The sequence below is a fragment of the Chenopodium album genome, chromosome 8 (assembly GCF_948465745.1).
Source record: "Chenopodium album chromosome 8, dcCheAlbu1.1, whole genome shotgun sequence".
Lineage (NCBI taxonomy): Eukaryota > Viridiplantae > Streptophyta > Magnoliopsida > Caryophyllales > Amaranthaceae > Chenopodium > Chenopodium album.
Genome location: NC_137841.1, coordinates 73,396,905 through 73,414,776, shown reverse-complemented (window position 1 = coordinate 73,414,776; position 17,872 = coordinate 73,396,905). Strand labels below are relative to the sequence as shown.

Here is a 17,872-nt window from a genome sequence, read left to right as displayed (position 1 = left end):
GAGGAATGAAGAGCGGTGATCTCATTCTCATATTGATGGCAATCTACTTGATATGTATGTAGAATTGTAGATGTAGAATATAGTGTAATGTAGCTTAAAGATGCTTAGCTTACCAGCTAATTCACCAACTGCCGCGTTACCGTTTTTAGCTTTTCTTTCTCTCTTTAAGTTGGTCATCAAGACGCCACTCTTAACCTAATATTACAATTTAACTATTATTTCTATAATAATCTACCTCATCATTTATTATCAATCACCTTCTTGTTTCATGTGAAATTATATCCATTTATTTTACAAAGTTTGCAAGTAACATGTATCATATGCAAGTTAATTATCAATCATAATCTAACTTTATTTTTATGGAAGTATATACTTACAAAGTTACAATAAGCATATAATTGGGATGAAATTTGAGCTACTGAACGATTATAAAAGATTGCCTTATCTTAGTAATTTAAAGTTTAGTTATTTCATGATATTAATGAATTCATAATAAAATCATTCAACATTGTTTGGTTAAAAAACAAAAAAGCATATTAGGTGGTTTTGGCAAAATGAAAAAAATAAATAAAATGAATGATGGTGGAGTAAAGATCAATTTTGCTTTTACCCTCTTTTCAGTCCATTTTGGTGTACCTACTGATCAAAAACCGGGATCACATTAAGGTGGAAATAATTAATCTGGAAATTAACCCAAAGTTAATTAGCCTCTTTAAATAATAGTACGGAGTATTTTTTATTTTTTTTTCCGTCAATGATGAGGCTATTCCTTCTTGTCAAAAAAAAAAAAAAAACAAAAAAAAAAAAAAAACCAGAGGTTAATTTTTTAATTAGGGATAAATTAATAGCACCTCAGACATTATTAGAGAATTTGAGTTTTAAACAACCTTCTATTTCTGAATTCCTTTATGTAATACTTTACGCAGTTGACCATTAAAAAACCACATGTCCAAATTACAAATTGATTATTGGATTACGTCAACTACAAGTTTGTTTTTCCACGTTATTTTCAACACAAAATCAGCATCTTCCCTAATCCCTATCTTCACGGAATATATGCAATGACAATCAAAGAACCATTCAACCAACCTAGTGTAATTAAGTAATACTCTTTAGCCTTTATAAATTACAATAATTAATTCAAGAAATGTCAACTAATAGTTCAAATTCTTAAGGGATCAATGGATCATACATTCATACGGATTAAATCCTGTACACACATCGCCTCTACATGGCTTGCCAAAAATAGATATTTCGTAACAAATTTAAAGTTAGCCATAATGTCATAATGATACAGAATCTATCCTCAACCTCAAATTCGTTAAAATTTCCTCTATATATTATATATAGTGTTTACAAAAATCAAAGAACAATGGGATTTCCAATTTGGAAAAAACCTCTTATTCTGTTACAAATCATTTACAAAGGGGCCAAAAGCTTCTCCACTAATTGTGAGCCAATGGCAATGAATAATGGTAAAAAAATGTGACAAATAATTGACTACATGAATGTTCTGTAAAATTTCTACAATAACTTTTCTTTACCCCCTGTAAGTTGTTGTACTTATACCTATCAAATTCTTTTTTTTTTTTCTTCCCAATTTTCTACACAACAATTCGAAATCTACAAACTAAAAAAAATATTCAAGCTTTCCCGGTTAAGGTCTTACGGAGTCAGTAAGTTTAGCAATTATACCCTGTTGCTGTTGTTGCTTTCCATGTTGCTTAGCCTGATGCTCAGACCAGTAAGACTGCGCGGCTAAAACCCTGTCCAAAAGATCTTGGGGAACTGGCTCCCCTCTCCTTTGCTGTGGTGAGATTCTTGCCGTGTGAACCAGTGTTTTCCACTTATCCTAAATAAAGATTAAAAAGATCGCGAAATTAACAAAAAGAAATAAATAATAAATACAACTCAGATCATGTGAGAAATGAAAGGATAAGCATATGCTCTTCATAAAACACAAATCGTAGGTTGTCTTAATAACAAGAATACAAAACCATGTGGATCACAGGCTTTTCACCCCCACAAGGGTTTTGGAGCTAAGCTTAGATTCATGTCTCATTAACAACTCACACATAATAAATTATCAACTATAAATTCAAAATAAAGTTTATAAAATTTCAATTACATTTAATAATGTATAATTAATTAATTATACATTATCTTATCAATGAGGAGTTAGCCAATCACTGTCAAGATAGTTATGTACAAGTGAAGTTAAGGTTGCTTGAGTCCCTAAAAGATGGAACTATTAGTGCCAACAGAAGGAATCAGAACAGTGAAAGCAATGTTTGGACCACAACTGCGTAAGGAGAACAATAACTCAATAAGGCAGGACCCATACAAGTCTATGTCCATGTTTATGTAAATCGATTCAAATCCATTTGAGCAAAAACATTATGCAACAATGAGCTAATTAAACCATTCAAGAATATCTAAAATCTAAAATAGCATGTTAGAAAAGTATACAATTATAGCAAAATAGACTCTTACCTTCAAATCAACATAAGTTCGATGCTTAGCATTCTCAAAGGCACACAATTTGACATCACGCCACCTGTGAAGTATGAACTTGGCATTAGGAAATTTTAACATATGAGTGTATAATGTATACTTAAGAATGAAAAGATTATAACAATCCCACAACCTCCTCCATCTGGGGAGGGAAGAGGATAAAAGTCATGTACCTTCCAGTTCCGAGTTTTTCCACTGCTCGAACAAGTGCTTCTACCTCAGAAACAGAGAAGGGTCGCCTAGTACGGCGTTGTCCAATATCTGAACGCTTGGATCTTTGGTTCATAGGTACTACAGCTAGAGCTTCCATGCTTTCTTCAGGAACAGGCACTATAGCTTTAGATTTCGAAACAGTTTTGTCAGTCAGTTCAGTTGAAGGATATGAAACTAAGTCCTTGATACTTCCAGATGGTTTAATTGAATCAGTTAAAAATGGTTTTTCCGGTGTTTTGATAGCAAAACTATCGCCATTAGGGTTAACTTGAGACCTGCAGAACACCAACAATAACACAGTCAGAGACAAACAGCACCAGATAAACATAAAGTGAGAAAATGACAGAAGAAAGCAGTCAAGTACCTATTTACAAATTTGGGTGAGTCACATGGAACTGGAGAAGGAGGTTCTCCAGAGCATTTAAGTGGAGAAGGTTGAGTTGGACTATTTGGCTCTAGCATAAACCCAATTGTATCCATATCATCACTTTGGGATATACCAGACTGGAGTAAAGTTCTGTTGTCATCTCGAATCGTCTTTCCTTGGAGAAGTACACCAACACGCAAACCTCCACCAAGAATAGTCGTCACAGCCTCTAAAACAGTTCTCTGTGAAGAAATCATAAATGATCAAATATTATCAATCATGAAAACTGTCAAGCATCATTAACCAGGAAAAATCAGAAACAATTAAGTCTTCATGCATATCAAATACAATTATGGGAAGCATGTAGTAATAAATCATGAAAACCGAAAGAAAAACAAGATGGAAACTATTAAAAACTAAATGTTCTTGCAAACAATAACTCAGTTGCATACCTTAAGTGAACCAACAGTTGCACTCTCCGGAACCTCAATGAAAAGCTCTGGTACTTTGAAGGACTTAATGCTAAGTCGCACTGAATTAAAAACACTTTACATGTAAGAAATTCTCACAGGACAAGCAATTATAGCTCAACGGGTTAAATGCAACTAAAAAGCTCCAATAGTACCTTGAGAGTTTCTAGAATTGCAAGATTTTTGGCGGCAAAGACCTGAAGATGGTGTCCCTTTTCCTGCATGATATAAAAATGGATATATCCAATCAGAATTTGCTCTTTACAAAAACTAGAATTACAGCAAGCCAATCAATACAGATGAGATAATAAAAAATAAAAAAAAAAACCTTCAAGCAGCTTTCCAGCTGAGGCATTCTTCTCATCATCTACGCCCTTCTCAGGCGAGTTAGAAACACTTTCACAGCTTATGCCTCCATCATATGTCACCACTGAGCTTCGATCAAATAATCTTCGTTTCTTGAATGGAGTATTACGCTGAGACCTGTCTATCTCATAAGAGGGCCTCTTACTAGTGTCATTGTTCTTTAATCCACCATCTAGAGTACCAAAAATCAACACACATTGTTGTTAGCATCAAATTCCCTTCTAGAATGATCAAAGTCATTCAACATATACAAAACAATTAACGCACCTGAGTTAGGAGGTTCATAATCCTTCAGTTTTGGAGCCGTCTTCCAGTATTTAGACGACAAAAGCTTGTTGTCTTCGTCACATGCAGGTGACCTGAATGCCTTCATTATGTTGTTAGGTTTAGAGCACTGAGAAAGAATTTCATCATCATCTTTACAGTTTATTTTTACATCGTTCCCCTGTTTCAGAGACGAAGCATTAGGATTAGCACCCCTACCAAGGGTCAAGTTAACATTTTCTTCAGAGTTGGTTGGTGCAGACGACTTGTTAGCTGTAGCACCAACTCCAGAAGCACCCCCGTTAGCATACAGCTTCCTAATGAGCCCATTTTCTATATTAATGTCATCAGACTCCCCACATTTGGGGGAACTCCCATCTACTTTACAAGAATGTTTTACAAACAAGCTGTTGATTTTCTGGGTCACCAACTTTGAATCAGAATCAATCTTCTCAGAACACACAGAGCTTGCGAAAGGAGAACCGTGCTTTCCAGTTACTTCATTCACTAATTCAATCTTCCCTTTACATGAATCCCTCTGAAGGCCAGAGAAAAAGACACTACCCTCGGAACTGCCCTGATCATCATGTTCGCCTCCTAGTATTTTATCAACATCCAGAGGCTCATTCTTAACAACGATATCCTTATCAATTCTGCACTGATCAAATCCAACAGCTGCACTACTAGAAGCAGAAGAGCACTCACTCTCTTCTAGCAACTTTCCAGCAACCGTGGCCAACAACTCAAATGCACATACTTGGCCACCGTTTTCAGGTGTCTTCTGACGAAACCCCCTTTTCTGTAACCAATTACACATCAAAATCGAGCAACGAAAGCAATGCAGTAATATACCATAACACAATCAAACAAAACTTACCCGTATGGATCTAGGAGCTCTAGGTATAGCAGGCGAACGGTATCCATTAACACCGTGATCCAACGTTCTCTTTAACAACACCATTTTTCAGACATACATGCCAGGAAAAAACTACAGAATTCACAAATGGTAGGTAATCCTGTGTGACAGCAAAACCAATGAACGAGTCAATAAAACCAGAAATTATTCCATAAATTCTACACAATCTGTAAAGTCTGTTTAACATAATTTAATCCAAGTTTCCAAATCAGGCATCATTACAACTTTACATTAAATTATATCCAGAAAAAAAAAAATCAAATATAATTTAGATCATAATAATTCTGTTATGATCAAATAAAGTAGTAAAATCTAACACGAAAATCCTCAGAATTTATAAAACCCTCTCTCTTAAAACCACCAGAAATTAAAGAATTATGAATTTTTTTTTTTATTTTGATCAATTGCTTCCAACAGAAGCCACGAAAAAAGTACATGAGAGAGTAAAAGCAACAAAATTACGAATTCTGGATCCTAACAACTTGATCATCAGCATAAAATGCAATTACAGATCAAATTAACATAACTCGAACACAATGATCATTTGATCAACAATCCAAATCAACCAATCTGAGAAACATTTCCCAAATAAAACTCAAAATTCAGCACAAATTCACCAAAATCTCAAATCAAACAGTTACAATTCAAACAAATTCAGCATGATAGATCAAAATTATGCACAATTACCGCAGAAAACCGCGAAATTCAACAAAATTAAACTAAAAAAAAAAAACCGCACCTGATAATCTAACAAACGAACCGATCTTCGTTCTTCGATCAAACAATTTAACTACCTAATTTACAACTGATAATCAAATTTAAAAAATCAGGTAGAACAAAATAATCGTATTTTAAAAATTATTATTTTATTACAATGAAAAAATCTCAAAGAGATACGTAAATCTTTCTCTCTCCTTAAAAGAAATTATATATGATCATTCATTCATTTGATTCATTTCATTTGAATCAACGAAGAAGAAATGAAAATTTAAAAATAATAAGAAAAAAGAAGTAAAAATTGTTTATGTTAGTTTGTTTCTCCCTCTAAAAAAAAATGGGAAATTCTCTCTCTAAAGGAGGGGTTTGGTTGTGGGGACAGAGAAGGTATACAAAAACCCCGGGGTGTGAGGGAAGGGGGGGATTTAAATTACCCAACAAAAAAACTGCTTAAACCCCAACCAAATCTCTCAGCCACATAACCGGTTATTGCCGGTCAAACGGTTATAGGTTAGTTATCGACTTATTTTTATCATCCGGTAAATTATTACTTATTTTTTAATATAAAAATAATAATAATAATAATAGTAATAAAGTGGTTTAGTTTAATTTTTGATTTTATTTTTCAGACCACTTCTTACTAAATTCCTAAATTTACTAATCTAAAAATTTTTGTAAGCCTCTAATAATGGGTTTAAGCCCCGGCATTATCGTAGTTTCTTTATTTGAGAGTGTTGGTTTGGATAGTGTTGTGGAGATAATTCAGGACTAAACAATGACATTTTTGGAAACTTTTTGGCTTTACTATTTTGTTATTTTCAGTCCGTTGAATTTCGTCTTCTTTTCTTCTTAAAATTGGGAATTTTTTTTTGGTGAACGAAAAAAAAAAAACTTATAATTGTAAAATATTCTCTCTTTTTTTACCAAGTATTGTACTCCGTAACAATGTTCTCACTCTTTTTTATTTGAGTGATTAATTTGGAGTGTAACATATTACAAATTACAATCCTCGATTAATATGTCAAACTAACGTTATATGCTTATCTCAACTTATTAATAATTTCGACAAAAATAATACTCGTATTTGTTTATTATTCAACGTATTTTGAAAGGGAAAAAAAAAAAAAAACCTTATTTTGGATATATATAAATCGTTGATCAAGAAATTGTCTAAAATAAATTTTTTGTGTATAAGTGTACTTGTTATTTATTGAAAATTTTAAGGTGCAGGCGGCTGTACCTTGCTTGGTACAGCCAAAAAATGCAAAAAGAACATGTAACTATTTTGTAAAGAGCATACAGTTATTTTGTAAAGAACATATAGTTGTTTTGTAACGAACATTCAATTTTATATACTTTTTTCATATCTAAAGAACATCTGCAATATTAATAAAGAACATGATAATATTATGTAATAAACTTTATCTATATATAACCACCCTAATTTGAAGACAAAATTTAATAAATATTTCACATTAAGCAATGATCTTTATGTTGCAAATAAAGTACATTACACTGACTGATCAATGAACATAAACATATGTTCTTTTTATGTATTTTTTTGGTGCAAATATGTTCTTTTCACTCTAGGTATATGTTCATTACATTTTAATAGTATGTTATTTTTACTTTAGGTATATGTTCATTACATTTTAATAGTATGTTATTTTTACTTTAGGTATATGTTCATTACATTTTAATAGTATGTTCTTTTCACTATAACTATATGTTCATTACTTTTATATATCATGTTCTTTCCTACAAAACGACTGTACGTTGCACCGTACAGGCGCCTGTAGGAACCAGCTATTAAAATGATCTCAACTTCTCAAGATCTTCTGAAATCGAGAAGGAAGCTAAATTCTAATCATTTGAGCTACCCTCACGCACTTTGCTGTCTTTTATTTGAAACAATCTAAAATAATATTCAAATATTGAGATGAACTTAAAAAGATTTGTACATGAATAAATTAGTTATGTACAAAAATAATAACAAAAATAATTAGCTATGTACAAAAGTCAATGTAATACTCCCATTCGTATTTTTTAAAAAAATATAACGAGTATTTGATTCGTATAGCATTTAAGTTAAAATAATTATTTTTATTTTGAAAGAAATTATATTTTTATTTGTAAAGTGTAGTACTTTCAATAATTTATGTACTGTTCTATAATAAATAAAATAAAATATAATAAAGGGTATGTGCATGAAAAAAAAATAATTTAATACCTCGAGCTTGACCATATATGGTGACATGCGGCATTTTATAAGCATAAAATTTTAATTTATAAAAAATAATAAAAATAAATAAAATGATGTTTATGTTAAAAGGCGGAGCATGATTGTTAGCTTAGGAAAAGGAAAGCACACAAGTAGGAGAGATTATCACTTATCAATTTATCAAAAAGACAATTTAGCAAGCATATAATACGACAACCTTTTAAAACAAATGAAAACTATGAACAACATAAAATAATTATGATATTATCATTAATAGCAAAAATAGGTGGTGCGACAAATTTGTTAAAGTGATATTATAAGGAAAAATCTAGAGGTTTCTATAAATTTTGGTACCTAGGAAAAATATATTTGGACACTAACGTTTGAATATGTGGTAAAGAGAGTAATGGGATATTAGTGTCTTGAATTATCCTCCTATCTTATCGGCTCGTTGGTTGCAATCATCAAGTATTGGGTATGGTCCATCACTTTTTCAAAGGAATCCTTGAGTATATGCTCACAAGGCTCATAGCTTAAAAGGGTCAACGATCACTATCCATATATTTCTCTCACATCATCACGTACTATCTCTTTTTTTTTTTTTTAAATACTCTAATAATCTAATACTTCCTTCGTTCTCGTAATATTGCAATATCGGATGGGGCATGAGTTTTAAGAAGAGATAGAAAGAAAATAAGACAGATTGATGAAATAAAGAGAGAAAATATTTGTGAATAGACAAATGTTACACTCTGTAATATTTATAAAACATCTTAAAATGATAACTGTTATAATATTTATGGAACGGAGAAAGTAGAGTATAATTGTGTAGGTATAAACTTTGATTAAGGGGAGATGGTGGAACACAAAACTAGCTAATTGGGTCGGGTATAAAGATCGTGTGCCGTACTGCCGTACTATAGTGTAATTTATAATATATGATAAATTTAAGGGATAAACTAAAAAGAAAAGTAGAGCAAGCGAAAAAAGAAATGGAGGAAAACTTATACTTCGTAATTTCCTTCTATAAAATCCCCTTTTAGCAGAGAAACTATCAACATGGATATCATAATGATACGGAGTAGTGTTATTCAACTACCATTCTAGCTATATTAGAAAATTACCTTGAAAAAAAAAACACTAAGGTTTAGGGTAAAGAACTGAATACATATATAAAGTTAAACTCGACAAATTAAAGCAGAAAAAAAAATTAAAATTTATAGATTATGATCAAATATGTTTCGTTGCCATAAAAAATAAAAAATAAATAAATAAATAAAAAAAAGGAATAATAAAATCAAATTAATGAAATGATTATAATTTTGGATGATTTGATTAGAATCATCTCTCAAAAAGATTTTAAATGGGAAGAAAAATAACAAGGAATACAGTCTTTTTGTAGCTCTGATTTTTCTTCCATATTATGGTCTCATGTTGAGCATGATGGGAATTTTGTAGCCCACCACTTAGCTAGGTTAGTGCCTTTTGGTTGTGAACAATGTTGGGAAAACCACACTCCTAGCAATGTTTCGTCGTATGTTTTTGCTAATTTGCTTACTATGATATAATAATATGCACTAACCGGTTTTCAAAAAAACAATATTATCTTTTTTAAAATTTGTAAAACTTAAATTGCTAGTTTAAGTTAGAAGGAGTAGCCCAATAGACCTATCCAAACCCGGGTATTTTTTGGGTCGAAATGGACTGGAATGGGCTAACGTTGTAATTCCTAATGGCTACACCCCCTTGTAGCCATAAGAGCATCTCCAATGGTTAGTTTTAGGGTCTTGCTTGCAATATTTAAAAATATTAAAACTGTAGCTTGACCATTGGAACATAATTGACATACCTGCTTGGAAGAGCAGCACTGCTCACTTAAGCAACACTGCTTGGAAATTTTCAAGATTTATATATTATTTTAAAAAATTGGAGAGTGGTATGCACGGCAAATGGAAATGCTCTACGTGATCTACAATTGCTCAAAAGATAATGCAACAACTTTTTTTTTTTTTTCTTTTTCTAAAAAAAAAAAAAACATTTTAAAATCAATTTTTCATCTTTATCAGAAGGTGTAACTGACATGCTCTAGCTAATGTTGACTAATGTGCTTCCTAGCTTATAGGTTATAGGTATACTTTGTTTTATTCTTTTTGTTAAAAAATTTAGTAACATTCATTATATTCGTAAGATCACTTGTACAAGATTATAGGTATTTTAAAATTTAAAATTTTTTATTACGTTATATATGATAACAAATTAGACTTTGTCAATAAAAGATTTTGCCAAAATTTTAGCCAATGTACAATATTTGGTAACCATATTTAACTTTGAATTATTAGCTAATACATCTATAAATAAGTTTTTTAACCTTAAGAATACAACCAGTATATTGTTTCAAAAAAACATAATCTACAAATACTTTCATATCTACGATTAATTCCTCGTAAAAAATTTGGATGGATGATACGGATAATCCATTTAGTAAACATTTTGGTTTGGGAAATTCATCAAATAGTGGAAATTTCACCTCCGAAAATTCCTACCCTCAAACACACTACCACCCTGGCTACTATTATCCCAATACTACAATGCCTAATTTGCAAGACAACATGTCAAGCTACCATCCTCGGGACCCGAAGAGGCTTTTGTTTAAGGAAAAGCAAGAGAGTGCAAGGAAAGATGTTGAGAGGGCATTTGGGGTACTCCAATCTCGTTTTGCTATAGTTCGTGGGCCTGCACGTTGTTGGCATAAACGCAATATCCACGATATTATGGATGCGTGTATTATATTACATAATATGATTGTTGAAGACGAGCGTCACACTTATAACAAAAACTTTCCTAACGATGAATTTTCACCAAGTGTTGTTGATGATGTGCATCAAGGACATGAAGAGAATTTTGAGTCATATCTTGAAAGAGATGCAACAATCCGAGATAGACAAATGCATCACCAGCTAAAGACTGATTTAGTTGAGCATATTTGGTGAACGTTTTGGTAGCTATAACTTGAATCGATCTTAAGTTGCTAAGTTGTTTTTTTGTTTTTTTTTTTTTTTTTTTTTTTTTTTTTTTTTTGTTTAAGGAATGTTGTTTTGTTAATTAGTTTTATTTAGTTGTATTGTCAAATGTTGATAATAAAATATGCAAATAAATTTAGGGAGAAAAGTTATCAATAATTTTTTTTTTTTTTTAAAATGGAAAAGGTTATCAATTCTCTTGATGAAAATATTAAATACTTCGTACAAGCTCAAATAATTAAATCGCAAGCAAGTCGTCTTATAATACGAGTACAAAACAACTTATATGAAATTATATAAATTATTGCATATAAATTTTAATACTGATAGCAGGCACAACTTATAAAACTATATTATAAATTAGAATTTTTTTGGTAAAAGTAAGTAAAATAGCAATGAAATTTTCAGCTCATATAGTGTAGTAAATAAAGTATATGCAAGCTACAAAATTATATAGCCAACCATTGAAGTACTTTGTAGCTTGAAATAATGATGTGACAAATCAAGCAACAACTTCTTGTAGCTTGCCATTGGAGTACTTTGTAGCTTAAATAGGTTGTAGCCTTAAAAATTAACATGACAAAGCAAGCTACAAGCCTTTATAGCTTACCATTGGAGATGCTCTAATTACCTACCCCCACCCCCTCATTCCCCAAAAAAAAAAAAATATACAATAAAACCCTTACCCACACCCCACTAACCATACAGTTACCACCCACTAACCACGATAAATGCAAGTAATTGCCCAATCCTCACATTTATATACAAAAAAGAAAAAAAAAATTGAAACCTTCATTTCAAACCCATTTTCATGAAATTCTCTCTCATCAAAACCAAAATTTTGCATAAAACTCACTACAAATTGCTTCAAAATTATTGCAAATTACATCAAAACATCTAAAAGTGTCTGAGATTAGAGATGAATTTCGTCAATCGCAACTAAATTCCGAAAAAGAAGAGTAAGAATTTGTTCATTTAAGTAGAATTTTGAGTGTAAACCCTAGATTTTATATTTTTTTGCGTTTTGATATTCTAAAACAAAATCTACTATAAATACACTTATTATTGTGCAAAATAGACTAAAATCTACTATATTTGGTGGTATTTTTGTAGAAATGAAACAGAGAAGAACACTTTGAAGGTTCCGTCGGAGAAGACAGTTGCTGAACAAATGTTCATTTTCGGTAAATGTTCATTTTCTTGATAGATGTTCATTATAATAGTAGTATATGATCATTTACATTCTCACCTTACATCTAGTAGGGTTCATTCTTGAGAGAATATTACCCTAGTTTTGTTTATGATCTTTACATTAATGAATGTTTACTAGTATTTAAACATATGTTTATTTAATGTAAATATGTACATGTTCATTCTCATATTAAAAATATCCACATAGACTATAATAATACATGTTTAACTTCATATTAAATTATATGCTCATGAGCGTCATTTGAATATTATATTACATACATTTTAGCTCTAATATTGATATACATTTTAGCTCTAATATTGATAGATGATTATTCGAATTTGATACATAGATGTTCATTTGGATATGTGTATATTCACACATATATTAATGTGTGTTCATTCACATGTCAAAAAATGTTCAGAAATAAATCACATATTGTTCATTCATCATAAACCTTTGGTAATTCTATTTTAAAATATAATTTAATCTTATAGTATTTTATTCACATTTAATATCAATACATATTAAGTTGTATTTTGAAATGGTCATTTACATTTGTAGATATTCTTTTGAATTTTTTTTTATATATGTTCTTTTTCATATTAATAAATGTTCATTTAGAATTTAATACATGTTCATTTAGATTATATATATATGTTTTCATTTTCATGTTAAAATATTTTTATATATTTATTGTGTCTTCATTTCTAAATTTGTAATTATTATTATTGTGTTAAAGTTCAATTTTGAATCCTTATATATAATGTACTTTTGTTTGGAATGTGTTGCTATAATTTTATTTTATTTTTTTAAAAAAAAAACTTGATCGATCTCTTATTGTACAGGATAATCAAGTAAGGAAGTTCAAGGCGATAAATATATTGTGCTCATATTATATATTTCATGGAAAACACACACACAAACAAATATATATACACTTTATTATATCAAATGTAACAAAAAATGTTCATTTAACAAGACACATATGTACATTTGGTTCACTTTCATGTTTATGAAACAATTATTACATGTAATAGTATAGTTATATAGAAATGCGTTATTATTGTAATTAAATTAAATTTATTTTATATTGGAAATTATTTTTTAACAACGTTTTATTTAAATAAGTAGAATTCTAAGACGTATGTATTTGTATAGTATACATCTTACTATGAAACTTACACATAGCTCTTGAAATGAACATTTGATGATATAAAAATGCACATTTGATGATACAAAAATGAACATTGGTTGAAACACGAATAAATAAAAATGAACATTAGATGATGCAATGCTTCTTTCAATAAAAATGATTTGAACGCAGTAATCCTTATAAATAAATTTTCTCTCCTTTTTTTTTTATAGAAAATTCTTAGAATTCAATTCAGAAAATATATTAATTTGAGCAAAAACTCCTTGTTATAAAAATGAACATCTAATGATACATAAATGAACATTTACCAATTCAAAAATGAACATATTATAAAAATTTGCAGGAAATTCATAAATGAAAAGGGGCGGGAGCGAATCACGCGCAGAGGGCAGGGGGTGCAGGTAGTGTTCCCTGCCATGGGGTGTAGGTAAAAATTTGTAGCTAACGTTGATCAACTCTGACAACATGGCTAACAAAGAATTCGTGGCCCAATGGGCCATTACATAAGCATCTCTTTTTTAAAAAAAAAAAAGGTTCTCCAAACTGAAATATCTTAACGGTGAAATTTTAAAAAGTTTTCAAGATTGAATTGGGCTGCTTTAGCTCCTCTGATATTGGTTTGGTTTAACGCAATTCTTGTACATGGTATTTATGGGCCTAGATTGATGAAGCACGCAAATTGGGTCGGAATAGCTCAATTAGACTTGCACTTTTAACACAATTGCTGATTTGTTTTTGCATGTTATTCCGTAATACAATTGGTAAATGTAGCCCTTATTCGCCTGTGTAGGGCTGTAATATTGTCAAAATTCTAGTTGAATGTTATATGGTGAAGTTAGCCGGTGATTTATTATTAGTACTACGACATGCTTCGTAGTACATTCTCGTAGTAAGTTAGATATGGGAATGTGTTTATCATTGGAATGATGAGGATGAGGGCGACGAGGATGAAAGTTTGTATTCACTAGTGATTTCAATCTGTGTAAGCTTGATCATAGTAGCAATGAGAAGTGTTGGACAAATCTTGAAGATTTGTTTATTGCTAATAGCTCAAGTGGTTAGTGCTTCCCTTCTCATTTTAAGAGATCATGGGATCGATTATCACTCCGCCTTTGTGGCTCTCTAAATATAACTCCACCAATCCACCTATATTATTGGTTATTAATGTATTTTCTCATGAGCCATAGAGTTGTCAATTCGGGTAAACGGGTCGGGTTTGAATCGGGTAAGAGTGAGTCGTGTCAACTCGGGTCGGGTCAATTCGGATTAATTCCATAACCTATGCGGGACGGGTTTGGGTTGGGTCATGCTTGAGTCGGGTCATATTTCTTATCGGGTTTGGGTCGGGTTTAGGTCGGGTTACATTCAGGTCGGGTTTAATTCGGGTTTTCACGGGTTAAAACGTGTTAAGGTAATTCTCGGGTTCGGTTCAAGTCAATAATTTGCGGGTTAGAATCAGGTCAGGTCATTCTCGGGTTTGAGTCGTGTTCGGTTCAAGTCAATAATTTGCGGGTTATAATCAGGTCCAGTCATTTTCAAGTCAGGTCATTCTCGGGTTCAAGTCGGGTTCATTTCAAGTCAATAATTTGTGGGTTATAATCAGGTTGGGTCATTTCCAAGTCGGATCATACATTCTCGAATTTAAGTCGGGTTATGTTCAAGTCAATAATATGCAGGTTACTATCAGGCCGGGTCATTTCCAAGTCAAGTCATATTCAGGTTCAACTAACTATAAATAATAGATAACTATCATTTTTTATCAAGCTAATTATTTCCTTTGACTATAATATATATGTAATATACTAGGGAACTATAGTCTATAATTTAAGGAGATAATTATCTCCTTTGACCATACAACAAATATATACTATATTTAACTCTTAAATTTGAGGATGATGCTCTTTTCTTTTGCTGGCCTGGACCGACTAGGTCTCCCTAGACAAAATGCTTTGATCAACAATAATAAGGTGATCTAAATTGCGTTTAAGGTGATTTGAAATCGGGTCAGGAATAATTTGGGTTGAATTTAGGTCGGGTCAATAACAACTCGTGTTAATTTCGAGTCGAGTTAGTAACAGATCGGGTTGAATTTTTGGGTCGGGTAAGTAATAAATCTGGTAAAATTCGGGTCAGGTCAATAAATAGTCGGGTTTTATTTGGATCAGGTTAAAAATTAGTCGAGTTGATTTTGGGTTGGGTTTGTAATAGGTTGGGTTAATTTTGGGTTGGGTTAGGAACGGGTCGGGTTGAATTCAGGTCAGGTTAGTAACAAGTCGGGTTAAATTCGGATTTTGACGGGTTAAAACAAGTTTGGGTCAATTTCGGTTCAAGTCCCTTCGGTTCAGTGCAAGTTAATTAAATTGGCCGTTGTAAACCAGTAAATCGATGCAAGCTGTAAACCGGTAAATTGGTCGTTTAAAGGCAAATTGAATGGTTCCACCCACCCAATTGGATTCCCGGAGGGTATTAGGGACCATGATAAACATTTCGATAATTTTTATTTCAGGCGAAAATTGGTTAAAAATTTCCAAAATTGAAGGCTAATTTCCACGTTTTTTGTGAAATTTTGGAGGTTTCAGGGCCCGGTGTCGCAAAGTCTTGAGATTTTAGGGAATACATCTGAGGGTCATATAATGCCGTTTGGAACCATATATGATCATTATAGGTTGTCATAGATGTTCGTGGTAGGCTTGAGTTAATTAAATCGGTGCAAGTTACTTGTAAACCAGTAAATTGGTCGTTTAAAGGCAAATTGGATGGTTTCACCCACCCAATTGGACTCCCTAAGTGTTGTAGGGACCATGGTAATCATTACGGTAATTTTTTTTTGGGGGCGAAAAAAGTCAAAAAATTCCAAAATTAAATGCTAATATCCACGCTTTTTGAAGAATTTTACAAGTTTCAAGGCCCGGTGTCGAAAAGTCTTGAAATTCTAGGGGATAAATCTCAGTGTCATATAATGTCGTTTGTAACCATATATGATCATTATATGTTGTCATAAATGTTTGTGGTAGGCTTGAGTTAATGAAATCAGTACAAGTTAGTAAATTGGTAAATTGACCGTTTAAAGACAAATTGGATGGTTCCGCCCACCTAATTGGACTCCCGGAGGGTATTAGGGACCATGGTAAACATTTCAGAAATTTTTGTTTTCTGGCGAAAAAAAGTCAAAAAAATTCCAAAATTGAAGTCTAATATCCACGGTTTTTGTGAAATTTTGGAGGTTTCAGGGCCCGTTGTCGAAAATTCTTAAAATTCTAGGGGATAAATCTCGGGGTCATATAATGCCATTTGGAACTATATATGATCATTAAATGTTGTCATAAATGTTTGTGATAGGCTTGAGTTAATGAAATCGGTGTAAGTTGTAAATCGGTAAATTGGTCGTTTTAAGGCAAATTGGATGGTTGCACCCATCCAATGGGACTCTCGAATGGTATTAGGGACCATGGTAAACATTTCGGAAATTTTTATTTCCGGGTGAAAAAAAGTCGAAAAATTCCAAAATTGAAGACTAATATCCACGGTTTTTAAAAATTTTGGAGGTTTCGGAGAACTTTGTTGAAAAGCCTTGAGATTTTTGGGGATACATATCAGGGTAATATATTGCCGTTTGAAACCATAAATGGTCATTATATGTTGTCATAAATGTTCGTGGTAGGCTTGAATTAATGAATTGGTCAAAGTTGTAAATCGGTAAATTAGACGTTTAAAGGCAAATTGGATGGTTCCACCTACCCAAATTGAAGACTAAAAGACTAAAAATTCCAAAATTTAAGGGTAATATCCACGCTTTTTAAGAAATTTTGGAGATTTCGAGTCCCGGTGTCGAAAATCCTTGAAATTTTGGGGTATACATCTCGGGGTCATATAATGTCGTTTGGAACCATATATGATCATTATATGTTGTTGTAGACACCCATTTGTGTCTCTCCAAAACCAAACCCAGTGATGAGTACCTTTCGCGTCGAATCATAATCGAATGAAGCGAAAGTGTGGAAAGTCTAGTGTTGCGGAAAGTTTTTATTTCTTTTCTCTTTCTCTCTGTTTTTGAAAACTTATTTTAAGAAAACAGTCAATCCAGTTTGGTTGGTCCATGATATGGGTCCAATAGTGGTGTAGTTGGATGGGGCTTGCAAAGACCTTTCCAACGATATATTATAAGCCCAATTCCGATGAATATTGAGGAAGTTATGACCAATTTACTAAACTGGGCCCGGTTTCAGCATTATATACGGCCCAATGATCTTGGGGGGAGCCTAATATGATTTATCATTCCTAATGCAATTAGGAATGGTTTTAGTCTTCTAGATTCTTCTAGAAGGTTCTTTTCATTCATAATTCAATTAGCATTGATAAATTGACTTTTGTTGACTTTTCAGAGTTTTAATTAAAATCAAATAGCATTTTCGAAGAAATTATATGATTTTATCTTCCAATACGGTAAACTTATCGG

General features: G+C 31.9%; 2 protein-coding genes across 2 annotated transcripts; one reads left to right on the top strand and one right to left on the bottom strand.

Annotated features, from left to right (window-relative positions):
- Positions 1-1,317: 1,317 nt before the first annotated feature.
- On the bottom strand, positions 1,318-6,226 carry LOC145642347 (telomere repeat-binding protein 3-like). The gene is made up of 10 exons (XM_081693484.1): positions 5,850-6,226; positions 5,072-5,210; positions 4,198-4,993; positions 3,893-4,102; positions 3,720-3,782; positions 3,547-3,626; positions 3,092-3,336; positions 2,688-3,002; positions 2,494-2,557; positions 1,318-1,852 (listed from the first exon to the last, which is right to left on the bottom strand). The coding sequence occupies exons 2-10, from the start codon at positions 5,153-5,155 to the stop codon at positions 1,658-1,660; spliced, it is 2,052 nt and encodes a 683-aa protein (XP_081549610.1). The 5' UTR covers positions 5,156-5,210; positions 5,850-6,226; the 3' UTR covers positions 1,318-1,657.
- A 4,278-nt stretch (positions 6,227-10,504) lies between these two features.
- Positions 10,505-11,038, top strand: LOC145555490 (uncharacterized). Its single transcript, XM_081617227.1, has one exon. The coding sequence runs from the start codon at positions 10,505-10,507 to the stop codon at positions 11,036-11,038; it is 534 nt and encodes a 177-aa protein (XP_081473353.1).
- Positions 11,039-17,872: the final 6,834 nt, after the last annotated feature.